This window comes from Sander vitreus, unplaced genomic scaffold (genome assembly GCF_031162955.1).
Source record: "Sander vitreus isolate 19-12246 unplaced genomic scaffold, sanVit1 ctg358_0, whole genome shotgun sequence".
Lineage (NCBI taxonomy): Eukaryota > Metazoa > Chordata > Actinopteri > Perciformes > Percidae > Sander > Sander vitreus.
Window position 1 is genome coordinate 74908 of NW_027595493.1, and position 12593 is coordinate 87500.

The window sequence follows — 12593 nt, forward strand, 5'->3', positions numbered from 1 at the left end:
AGTCCTGATCTATACATACCCTAACAACAAGGTAATAAGTCCTGATCTTTTCTGATCTATACATACCCTAACAACAAGGTAATCAGTCCTGATCTATACATACCCTAATAACAAGGTAATAAGTCCTGATCTATTCTGATCTATACATACCCTAACAACAAGGTAATCAGTCCTGATCTATACATACCCTAACAACAAGGTAATCAGTCCTGATCTATACATACCCTAACAAGGTAATAAGTCCTGATCTATTCTGATCTATACATACCCTAACAACAAGGTAATAAGTCCTGATCTATTCTGATCTATACATACCCTAACAACAAGGTAATCAGTCCTGATCTATACATACCCTAACAACAAGGTAATAAGTCCTGATCTTTTCTGATCTATACATACCCTAACAACAAGGTAATAAGTCCTGATCTATACATACCCTAACAACAAGGTAATCAGTCCTGATCTATACATACCCTAACAACAAGGTAATAAGTCCTGATCTATTCTGATCTATACATACCCTAACAACAAGGTAATAAGTCCTGATCTATTCTGATCTATACATACCCTAACAACAAGGTCATAAGTCCTGATCTATTCTGATCTATACATACCCTAACAACAACGTAATAAGTCCTGATCTATACATACCCTAACAACAAGGTAATAAGTCCTGATCTTTTCTGATCTATACATACCCTAAAAACAAGGTAATCAGTCCTGATCTATACATACCCTAACAACAACGTAATAAGTCCTGATCTATTCTGATCTATACATACCCTAACAACAAGGTAATCAGTCCTGATCTATACATACCCTAACAACAAGGTCATAAGTCCTGATCTATACATACCCTAACAACAAGGTAATAAGTCCTGATCTATACATACCCTAACAACAAGGTAATCAGTCCTGATCTATACTGATCTATACATACCCTAACAACAAGGTCATCAGTCCTGATCTATACTGATCTATACATACCCTAACAACAAGGTAATAAGTCCTGATCTATTCTGATCTATACATACCCTAACAACAACGTAATAAGTCCTGATCTTTTCTGATCTATACATACCCTAACAACAAGGTAATAAGTCCTGATCTTTTCTGATCTATACATACCCTAACAACAAGGTAATAAGTCCTGATCTATACATACTCTAACAACAAGGTAATAAGTCCTGATCTATTCTGATCTATACATACCCTAACAACAAGGTAATAGAGTCATGATCTATACATGCCCTAACAACAAGGTCATAAGTCCTGATCTATACATACTCTAACAAGGTAATAAGTCCTGATCTATACATACCCTAACAACAAGGTCATAAGTCCTGATCTGTACATACCCTATTAACAAGGTAAGCAGTCCTGATCTATACATACCCTAACAACAACGTAATAAGTCCTGATCTTTTCTGATCTATACATACCCTAACAACAAGGTAATAAGTCCTGATCTATACATACCCTATTAACAAGGTAAGCAGTCCTGATCTATACATACCCTAACAACAAGGTAATAAGTCCTGATCTTTTCTGATCTACACATACCCTAACAACAAGGTAATCAGTCCTGATCTATACATACTCTAACAACAAGGTAATAAGTCCTGATCTATACATACCCTAACAACAACGTAATAAGTCCTGATCTTTTCTGATCTATACATACCCTAACAACAAGGTAATAAGTCCTTATCTATACATACCCTATTAACAAGGTAAGCAGTCCTGATCTATACATACCCTAACAACAAGGTAATAAGTCCTGATCTATACATACCCTATTAACAAGGTAAGCAGTCCTGATCTATACATACCCTAACAACAACGTAATAAGTCCTGATCTATACATACCCTAACAACATGGTAATAAGTCCTGATCTATACATACCCTAATAACAAGGTAATCAGTCCTGATCTATTCTGATCTATACATACCCTAACAACAAGGTAATAAGTCCTGATCTATACATACCCTAATAACAAGGTAATCAGTCCTGATCTATTCTGATCTATACATACCCTAACAACAAGGTCATAAGTCCTGATCTATACTGATCTATACATACTCTAACAACAAGGTAATAAGTCCTGATCTTTTCTGATCTATACATACCCTAATAACAAGGTAATCAGTCCTGATCTATTCTGATCTATACATACCCTAACAACAAGGTAATAAGTCCTGATCTATACATACCCTAACAACAAGGTAATAAGTCCTGATCTATACATACCCTAACAACAAGTTAATAAGTCCTGATCTATACATACCCTAACAAGGTAATCGGTCCTGATCTGTGCTGATGATGCTGTTTAAAGGAGCGAGACCAACCACTCACTTGTTTCATCATTTCAATGGATTTAGCACTTCGCCCTCCTTTATCAGATTTTAATAAATCTTGCTACATAAGTTCTGGTGTCTCTTCCCAAATGTAGAATCACTGGACAAAGAGTTAGTGAGTTTCCATGTTTTTTCACCAGTCTGGCAGATGTAAAACAGAACCGTATTCTAAGGGTTAGGGGAACTCATGGTAGCTGTTCCTGGGGGCTTGATCTCAGCCCCAAAAGGTGTTGAAATTCAATCCAAAAATTAGATTTCACATAACTGGTTTTCACATTATGTCTCTCTCTGCAGGCGGCTCTTCAGGAGTTGGAGGAGTTGAAACAGATTGTTCCCAAAGAGTCTCTGGTTTACTTCCTCATAGGAAAGGTAAGTCTGACCTCTGACCCATCATGTGTTCATGTGACTCCTCCCCGGCTGTGATCGGTTTATAGAAATACATGAAGCCGTTACAGCAGAGCGTTAACTACAACTGACTATAGTTATGCAGCGTTTCGCACTAATTCAGCAGAGCAAACATGCAAAGACAAGAATAGAAGCAAATTTACAGTGGAAAGAATGAGATGAAGACCCACCTGTGTGTCTCTCTCTCTCTGATGAACCTGTCTGTCTCTCAGGTGTATAAGAAGCTGGGGCAGACCCACCTGGCTCTGATGAACTTCAGCTGGGCAATGGATCTGGATCCTAAAGGAGCCAACAACCAGATCAAAGAAGCCATCGACAAGAGATACCTGCCGGAGGACGAAGGTGAGACAGGCACATCAGACAGACGGGTCCCAACACAGGAAGCGAAGGCAGCACATCTCAAGTTCCCATGTCTTTTTACATGTTTAATTAGAGTCCCCTCGGCTGCTGACTCCACCTGAGCCTCACTAGAAACCATTTTAAACTGATCTTCTCCACCCCTGCACCACTTCAAGAAGAAGAAGCTCTTTTAATGGCTGCATGTTTTCATACTCGGATGAATATTCAATGACTGCAGTGTTAGGCACATGTAGCGTTGATGTAACGTTAGGCGTTTACACTGCTCATTCATATTTAAAGGCTTGTTACTCTAGTTCTTCAAGTTAACTGTAGCACACAGTCAACTTTATTCAAACAAGATGTTTCCTACAGCAAACAAAGTTAACATCAAGCCCTCATGATACACCAAGATTGAATATGATTACTGTAAATGTTATACACGTCTGTCTCTCTACCTGTCTAGCTGCGGAGGTAGATGACAGTCAGGACAGCAGCGTGATGACGGACGCTGACGACACTCAGCTTCACACAGCGGAGAGTGACGACATCCTTTAGCCCCGCCCCCCTGTCCTGATTGGCTGGAGGAGTACTGTTGCTAGGCAACATTCTGACAGATCTCCAGTTTCGCCCCGGCCTTTGTCCCTGTCCTCTGATTGGCTGAAACAGACTGCTGCTGACCTGAAGCCCCGCCCCCTCCTCCTCGTACGACATCACAGCTGTTTTTTATGTTCTTTTTATCATCGTTATGGAAATAAATCAATAAAAATGTGTAAACCCCGCCCACAGTTGTCTGCTTACTTTCTGCTTCCCACAGCCAATCGGAGCTCTGCACTGATTGGCCCAGACAAGTGAACCTGTGAATTGACATAAAAACAGAAGAAGAAAACAGCGTCCACGGACATTTAAACTCTGTCTGTCTGTACAGGAATGTATTTTTAACAATGTTAAAACCATAGACTGTTAATATTAATGGACGACGCATCTGGTGCGGCGAAGTGCTGCAAATGCGGAAGTGCCTTAAACCTGCCTTCTCTCTGAATTCCAGCAGGGGGCGGTAGCTAAAGGAGGTGGGTTTCTGTAGAAGTCTATGAGAAAGTGACCCACTTCTCACTTGATTTATTACTTCAGTAAACATTTTCATAATGAGTTGATGGTCTCAGTCACTAGTTTGAAGTCTTCTGCAACACAGAATGATGTTCATTTAGTGAATTATGTGTTATAGGGCGTGGCTATGATGTGATTGCCAGTGAAAGTGTGTAACGTAACCGAGTGTAAGCAGTGTTGCCAACTCTGTTAGCTCCTCACTCTCTCCTCCCTCACTCCTGTCTCCTCCCTCACTTCTCCCTCAATCGTCTCTCTCTCCTCACTCCTCTCTCTCTCTCCTCACTCTCTCCTCCCTCACTCCTCTTTCCTTCCTCACTCCTCCCTCACTCGTCTCTCTCTCCTCCCTCCCTCCTCTCTCCTCCCTCACTCATCTCTCTCTCCATCACTCCTCTCTCTCTCCTCCCTCACCCCTCTTTCCTTCCTCACTCCCCTCTCTCTCCTCCGTCACTCCTCCCTCTCGTCTCCCTCTCTCCTCCCTCTCTCCTTTCTCTGTCTTCCCTCTCTCCTCCCTCACTCCTCCCTCACTCCTCTCTCTCTCCCCTCTCTCCTCCCTCACTCCTCTCTCTCTCTTCCCTCTCTCCTTCCTCACTCCTCTCCACAAACCAATGGGTGACGTCACACATGCTCTGTCCATTAATATTAATAGTCTATGGTTAAAATCACCTGCTCCCTATTGCACCCCAACGCAGGAGAGAGACAGACAGGTGAGGAGACAGACAGACTGGGCACGAGAGAGACAGATGGGTGAGGAGAGAGACAGACAGGATGAGGACAGACAGGAGGAGAGGGACAGACAGGTGAGTAGAGAGACAGGAGACCAGGATCAGTTCTAGGACAGTTTAGAAACTACAAATCCACAACAACTCTTTCCTATATGTGCACTTTAACCCCTTTAAAGGACAATTCCGGCGCAAAATGAACCTAGGGGTTAATAACGTGTACCGAGTCGACCTTTCTCTGGGATATGTTTTCATGCTAATCCAATGTGTCTCTAGCTTTAAACAAGCTACCGCTTAGCTGTGGTTAGCTGTTAACGCTAGCTTTCGGGGCAGAGGGTAAATCACTATTTATACCACTAAAAAGGCTCAAAATAGCACCACACTTCAACGGTAGCATAATGAGGGTCCCTACATGTAAACCCAAGTATTGAGAAGACTGAGTTATTTTAGAGAGAACTATACACCCTAATACAACTTTTAAATCCCATCCAGCCTTTTTAAAAATATTCAGCACAGCTTTTTTAATTTTTCCATCTCATTCATATTCCTTCAGCTGCTTCTTCAACCTAATAGAAGCCATTGTTTTGATTGTCAGCTTTAAAAAAAGAAATATATATATATATATATATTCCACATCTTTCATTCAATTCAATAATCCAGTGTAGTGTCGGCCTTTTAGCATACGGCATTCACACCACAATTTCTTCAGAAGTTGCATTCTCGAGCAATACAAGACATCAGACATCTGGAGAACTACTTTAGTGACCTCTACACAAGTATCCCACATGAAGACCTGGACAGAAACCAAACTGATCATTACCCTTGTGTTAAGAGTTTCAAACTTATTGAAATCTCTCAATCCAAAACAAGTTTGTGGCACATATTGCATCGACAATGAAATTCTGAAAAACCTTACCCCTCAGTTAAAAACTTCAATTTTTAAACTGTTCGTATGGGGCTGACATCTGGCTGCTTATGGAGTTGTATAACTATCTTCATTATAGACTGCGTTCTTTCAATTTGAGAGCATTTCTCAGAATCAGAAAAGCTTTATTGCCAAGTATGTTTTTTACACATACAAGGAATTTGTTTTGGTGTTTTACATTCTCTAAAATAAGTTAAACAAACAGGTTAAACAGAAAAAACAATATAAGTATAAATATATGCACACAGAATGTATTAAAAATAAGAGAGTAAGAATTAAGATAAAAAGAGCAGATTAAGTACAGTGGCATGTAGAGTCAGAGGGGGTGTGTGGAGAGAGTCAGGGTGGTTTCCAGGCCTTGTTGATAAGTCTAGTGGTGGAGGGGAAAAAACTGTTCATGTGACGTGAGGTTTTGGTCCTGATGGACCTCAGCCTCCTGCCAGAGGGGAGTGGCTCAAAGAGTTTGTTGCCGGGGTGGGAGGGGACAGCCACAATCTTTCCAGCACGCTTCAGAGTCCTGGTGGCGTAAAGGTCCTGGAGCGGCGGCAGATTGCAGCCAATCACCTTCTCAGCTGACCGAATGACACACTGCAGTCTGCCCTTGTCCTTGGCAGTGCTAGCAGCGTACCAGATGGTGATGGAGGATGTGAGAACAGTCTGCCCTTGTCCTTGGCAGTGGCAGCTGGGCAGGTGGGGCTGAGTTCCTTCTGAAGTCCACAACCATCTCCACTGTCTTTAGAGCACTGAGCTCTAGGTTGTTTTGCTTGCACCACTTCACCAGGTGGTCAGCCTCTGACCTGTAGGCGGACTCGTCTACATCAGAGATGAGTCCGATGAGGGAGGTGTCGTCCACAAACTTCAGAAGCTTGACAGACTGGTGACTGGAGGTGCAGCTGTTGGTGTACAGGGAGAAGAGCAGAGGAGAAAGAACATAGCCCTGAGGGGATCCGGTGCTGATGGTCTGTGAGTCGGAGAAGTCTTTCCCCAGCTTTACATGCTGCTTCCTGTCAGACAGGAAGTCAGTGATCCACCTGCAGGTGGAGTCAGGCACACAAAGCTGGGAGAGTTTCTCCTGAAGCAGAGCCGGGATGATGGTGTTAAAGGCAGAGCTGAAGTCCACAAACAGGATCCTGGCGTAGGTTCCTGCGGAGTCCAGGTGCTGGAGGATGTAGTGGAGGGCCAGGTTGACTGCATCGTCTACACACCTATTGGCTCTGTAGGCAAACTGCAGGGGGTCCAGGAGGGGGTCGGTGATGTCTTTGAGGTGAGAAAGCACAAGGCGCTCAAAGGACTTCATAACCACAGAGGTCAGGGCGACGGGTCTGAAGTCATTAAGTCCTGTGGTCCTTGGCTTCTTGGGAACAGGGATGATTGTTGAGGTCTTGAAACAGGCTGGCACGTGACATGTCTCCAGTGAGGTGTTAAAAATGTCTGTGAACACTGGAGACAGCTGGTCAGCGCAGTGCTTCAAGCTGGATGGGGAGACAGCATCCGGTCCAGCAGCTTTCCTGGGGTTCTGTCTCCTGAACAGTCTGTTGACGTCTTCTTCATTGATGGAGAGAGTCGTCACTGAGGTGGGTGTGGAGGGGGGGACCTTTAAGGTGGGGGAGGTGGAGGTGATGCACTGTAGCTGGAGCTGTTGGGAGGTGTCGCGGGGGATGGTGTCAGGGAAGACCCTTTGTTGGGAGGTGTTGAGGGGGATGGTGTCAGGACCAACCCATTGTCCATCAAAGCGACAGTAGAAGTTGTTCAGGTCGTTGGCTAGGCGTCGGTCGTTGGTGGAGTGGGAGACTTTGGGCTTGAAGCTGGTGATCTGTTTGAGCCCTCTCCAGACAGAAGCAGAGTTGTTCGCTGAGAACTGGTGTTGGAGTTTCTCAGAGTACCGTTGTTTAGCCTTTTTCACCGCCTTGCTAAACTTGTACTTTGCTTCTTTAAGTCTGTCTTTGTCCCCACTCCTGAACGCCTCTGCCTTATCCAACCTTAGCCTTCTGAGTTTGGCTGTGAACCAGGGTTTGTCATTGTTGAAACTCACCCTGGTGCATGATGGAACACAGCAGTCCTCACAGAAGCTGATGTATGACGTCACAGCCTCTGTGTACTCATCCAGACTGTTGGTAGCAGTCCTGAACACATCCCAGTCAGTAGAGTCCAAACACGACTGGAGATCCTCCACAGCTACACTGGTCCACTTCCTTGATGTCCTCACTACAGGTTTGCAGAGCTTAAGTTTCTGCCTGTAGGCGGGGATCAGGTGAACCATGACGTGGTCAGATAGTCCAAGTGCAGCACGGGGGACGGCGTGATAAGCATCCCTGACTGTGGTGTAACAGTGATCCAGAATGTTCTCTTCTCTGGTCGGGCATTTAATATGCTGTCTGTATTTAGGTAGTACATGAGTGTGGTTTCCTTTGTTAAAGTCTCCAAGGACAATAACTAGGGAGTCCGGGTGGGTCCGCTCCACACACAGTATCTGGTCGGCGACCATGCGCTGTGCGTCCTGCACGTTGGCCTGTGGCGGGATGTAAACACCGACCAGAATGAATGAGTGGAACTCACGGGGTGAATAAAAAGGCTTACAGTTAATGATGAAATATTCCAGGTCAGGAGAACAGTGCTACTGGGACACTGTCAAATCGTTGCACCAGCCGCTGTTGATGTAGAAACAGATTTCTCCACCTTTAGTTTTGCCGGAGAGGTCCGTGTCTCTGTCCGCTCTGAAAAGCTGGAAGCCAGCTGCAGCACAGAGTCCGGTATTAATCCACAGCCTCCGTGACGCACAAAACAGTAGATGAAGAAAAGTCCCGGTTTCCCCCCAACAGCAGTTGTAATTCCTCCAGTTTGTTGGGCAGTGAACTCACGTTAGAGAGAAATATACCCGGTAATGGTGTGCGTAATCCTCGCTGGCGGAGACGCACCGGCCCGTTTCCCTCTCCTCCGACGTTTCGCTGCGTGAGCAAAGGTGAGCGCACCTTTGACTAGAATGTCCAAAATTTCCAGTGTAGGGAGAAGAAAAGTAGGAAATAAATCCTCTGGCGTTGTTCCCCTGATGTTCAAGAGCTCTTCTCTGGAGAAAGAGATCCGGGTACCATCGCAAAAAACAAAGTTAAAACACAAAACAAAACAAAACAACGTGCACAGACCCACCGAGTCGACCGTCTGCGCCGCCATCTTAGATCTAGTGGTTTCACTTTCAGATTTTGTCATATATTTTGACATATGTACTTATCGTAAAGCATTGAATGGCGGGGGTAAATAAACCCGGTTAGCAGCAGAGTGTGAGAAGGGCCAAAGCTGAGAGCAGGACATCTGAGTCCAAGCAGAAAGTTTGAGCAGCGCAAATCCAAGCTTTTGTAAAAGGGGAAACTTTTACAAAATATGAACGCGAATTCAATGAGAAATGATCTCAAATGGAAAGAATGCGCTCTTGAATAAAGATAGGAATAATATTCCATAGCTGCTTTCCTGATGCCTGGGTCCAGGGGCTGATCACCACAATACATCAAAAATGGAAATCAACCAGACCTAATAACTACAGAAAGATCTGTGTCAACAGCAACCCTGGGAACTTATTCTGTAGTATCCTACATTTCAGTCTAAGATAGAAGTGTTACCATTTTGGTAAATCCTAACTAACTTTAGGAATCCTATCTTAGTATCTTACTTCGTCCTTTCTTATCTGCATCAGGAAATTTCAATAAGGCAATACATCCACTCAAAGAAAATGCACACAGGGCAACTTATGCATTACAAACCAAACTGTTTAACCTTAACATTTCATAATGTAGTTGTACGAATAGAGCTATATGGAAGGGACATTTTGGGCCCGCTAATAGAGGCCCTCCACACTAAATTCTGTCAAATAACTCTTAAATGTTTAAAGGAAAACACCAAATAACGTCTATGGGAGCAACTTACTGACGTTTTTGATCCCTCTTGTCCTTTGGAATGGGCCTTGGTCAACGCACCTAAACAAGACTCAGAATCACTCCACTGTTTTCCTTTTGTTTTCATATTTATTTTTCTTTATCACTCAAACATCCATTTGATACGTTTTCGTCTTTTCCACAAAATAATGAACTGTCCTTATCAGATGGTGTACCAGCATTGACAGCAGAGCAAAGATAAAAGATGTAAAAAAAACAACTTCAACTCACAATCACGTAACTGTTCTGAGCGGTACTTGAAACAGCAGTCAAAAAACCATCTGGCTACGAACCAAAGGCCCTAAACTGACTGACAGCTCCGCTCTTATACACCAGCTGATGCAATTACTTCCTGAATCAGCTGATTGTCAAAAGGCTGTGACGATATGCCACGCATCAAGCTCAATCAACACAAATTGTCAGTTTACAATGAGTCTAGTTTACTGTAACTATTAATGCATTTATCCACAATTTATCGAAATAAAAGTTAATATTGAAATCATAATTTTGGCTCCAACATCTTGTTGAGCAGAACTGGGACGTTTCCCATTACTGCTGAACATACAGAAACCAGCTGTAACATTTAGGACCCTGAGGCCTGCCCTCCCCCTCTTGGAGCGGTCCGATAGGAAGTCTTTAATCCAGATGCACATTGATTAATTTATATTATATATATATATATATATATATATATCTGATATTTGGTTGGCAGCTGTGAAAACGTCAATACGGTGAAAGGGAGTTTGGATTTTGTCTCATAATAATTTCAAGACTATAGTCAGGGAGACAGCCTCTGATTGGTTAACACACTCACCTGACAACATTCTGGGAGTCAGGATGGCCGATGCTAACAGTCAACCGTGGATTTTTTTGTTCCTTAATTGTTGTGCAAAGTCTCCGAAAAGACACTGTACTTTCAGGCCGGATAAAAAAGCTTGTGGAATGGTTACGATCGCACAGAAGATCTCGTTGGAAAGGCCCTGATGTTAGCTTTCATGCTAAACAATCACAACTACCCTAGTATGAAGCGAAGCGGACATATCGAACATTACCAAACGTGATTTATGGATTCATGATTATGGATTTATTGTACACAGGCACTGCAGTTCCCGGCCACATTAAAAAAACTTCTGAAAGGTCTACGATCACATGGAAGACCTTGTTGAAACAGCGCATTTCTCTGCTGCTAAACAAAAAAGAAAGTAAGTCTCTGCACTGTATTGATTTGTAGATATTGTATTGATAATTGTATCAGATTCTGGTAATAGATAGTAAGTCCTAACCAAAGCCTTGAAGTGTTCTAATGCAAAGCACTCACATACAAAGAAAGTAAATTAAATGTGATAACTGCTAACGTTACCGTAGGACCAGGCAAGCGGGCCACTGCTGTTAACAACTACCTTCACAGAAACTGCAAGTTTGACTTCCTCATAATGGAAACATGCAATTTAACTTTGGCAAAACAACTGTGTAGCCTGTTCAGCAGTTGTAGCCAACAAACGGTGAGTCATTTTAAACCGAGATAGGGTGCCTGTCAGTTGGGTACAGAGCTCTGTGTGAGCACAGGCTTTAATGACTGTCAACATAGCAAGCATTTAACGTTAGCTGTTCCTCTGCGCTGTGGAGTAATGTCTGGCAATGTGAGACATTAAGTTTGAGTCGAGGTGCTACTCTGCTCCCTGAGCTGCTTCCTCTTCCGTCGGCCCTCCTTTAGCTGCAGGAACACTCAGGTTATAATAGTCCAGCTCCATGTCCTCCTGTCTGTCCGGCTGCTGCCCCCTGCTGTCCTGGAGACACATTACAGCACACAGATGTCAGAATCAGAAAAGGCTTTATTGCCACAATTACACTGATGTGGAATTTTCCTTGGTGAATGGTAAATACATGAACAAAAAAAGAAACATATTAAACATAAACAATAAATACAGAAACAAATATATACAACGTAACTGTTGCATAAAGAAAAAGAGGCTGAATGGTTTAGTGCAGAATTTACAAATAATATATAGCATGTGCAATGGGCAGATGTTATGTCCAGGATGACTAGGAGTGGTGTGTGTGGGGGGGGATATTAAGTTACTCCTCTAGTAAACTAGTATTCACATGAAATAAAACAATAAAACATTGAGACCAACAAAGCACAATGGGTAATAACACATTCAACACATGAACTGGTTGCTTCCTCAGATAATGTTCAGCTTAGCATAGGTAAAGGTGCCGAAGCTGAACATTATCCAAAACTCCATTTCTCAGACAAGTGTCAATTTGGGGGCTTGCATGCTACCACTCCTTCCTTCTCAAGGGTTAGGGTTAGGCTGTCGTTTGCACAATTTCACAAATAATCACTGGGACCGAAAGGATATTTGAGTCGGGTATGGCTGCAGCCTGGAGACCTCCTGCCTCATGCCTCCCGGCTGGTGCTGTTCCCAAGCTTTGACTTTTCAAAATAAAAGCTTGCATCTGGTCCGCTATGTTTTCGTACTTTGGTGTTTTGGATGTTTTTGAAATAAACAGTAGGCAATCATGCTAATGAATACAATTACTTTTTCAGCAGATGTCTTACTTACAACACGATGGAGCTAGCAGAGCAGTTTTGGGTTTATATGTGCGGGCGGGATTTATTCAGTTTGGGAAATCCCACGGTCTCTACAAATCTGCAGATATATATCTTGATGCATTCAGCAGTTGTTTTACTGACCCAGCAGCTCATCAGACTCCGTCATGGCTGCTGGAGTCTGCTGCCATTCTAGCTGCTGCAAATGTGTGTCTACCTGGGAACATTACTGTCATAGATGATGTCATAGATTACGTCACTGATG

At 43.2% G+C, this 12593-nt stretch overlaps 2 protein-coding genes across 2 annotated transcripts in view; one reads left to right on the forward strand and one right to left on the reverse strand.

Moving 5' to 3' along the window:
* The window catches only part of cdc27 (cell division cycle 27), a 30359-nt gene extending 26477 nt beyond the window's left edge, over positions 1-3882 (forward strand). Inside the window, exons 18-20 of the mRNA XM_078245056.1 lie at positions 2654-2728; positions 2977-3106; positions 3567-3882. Of these exons, the coding sequence (XP_078101182.1) occupies positions 2654-2728; positions 2977-3106; positions 3567-3658 (297 nt within the window). The 3' untranslated portion in view covers positions 3659-3882. The remainder of the gene's footprint in view (positions 1-2653; positions 2729-2976; positions 3107-3566) is intronic.
* Positions 3883-5903: 2021 nt separating this feature from the next.
* Positions 5904-12593, reverse strand: part of LOC144513862 (uncharacterized) — an 8724-nt gene continuing 2034 nt past the window's right edge. The window contains exon 4 of the mRNA XM_078245058.1: positions 5904-11561. Coding sequence (XP_078101184.1) covers positions 6468-8336 — 1869 coding nt within the window. The 5' untranslated portion in view covers positions 8337-11561 and the 3' untranslated portion in view covers positions 5904-6467. The remainder of the gene's footprint in view (positions 11562-12593) is intronic.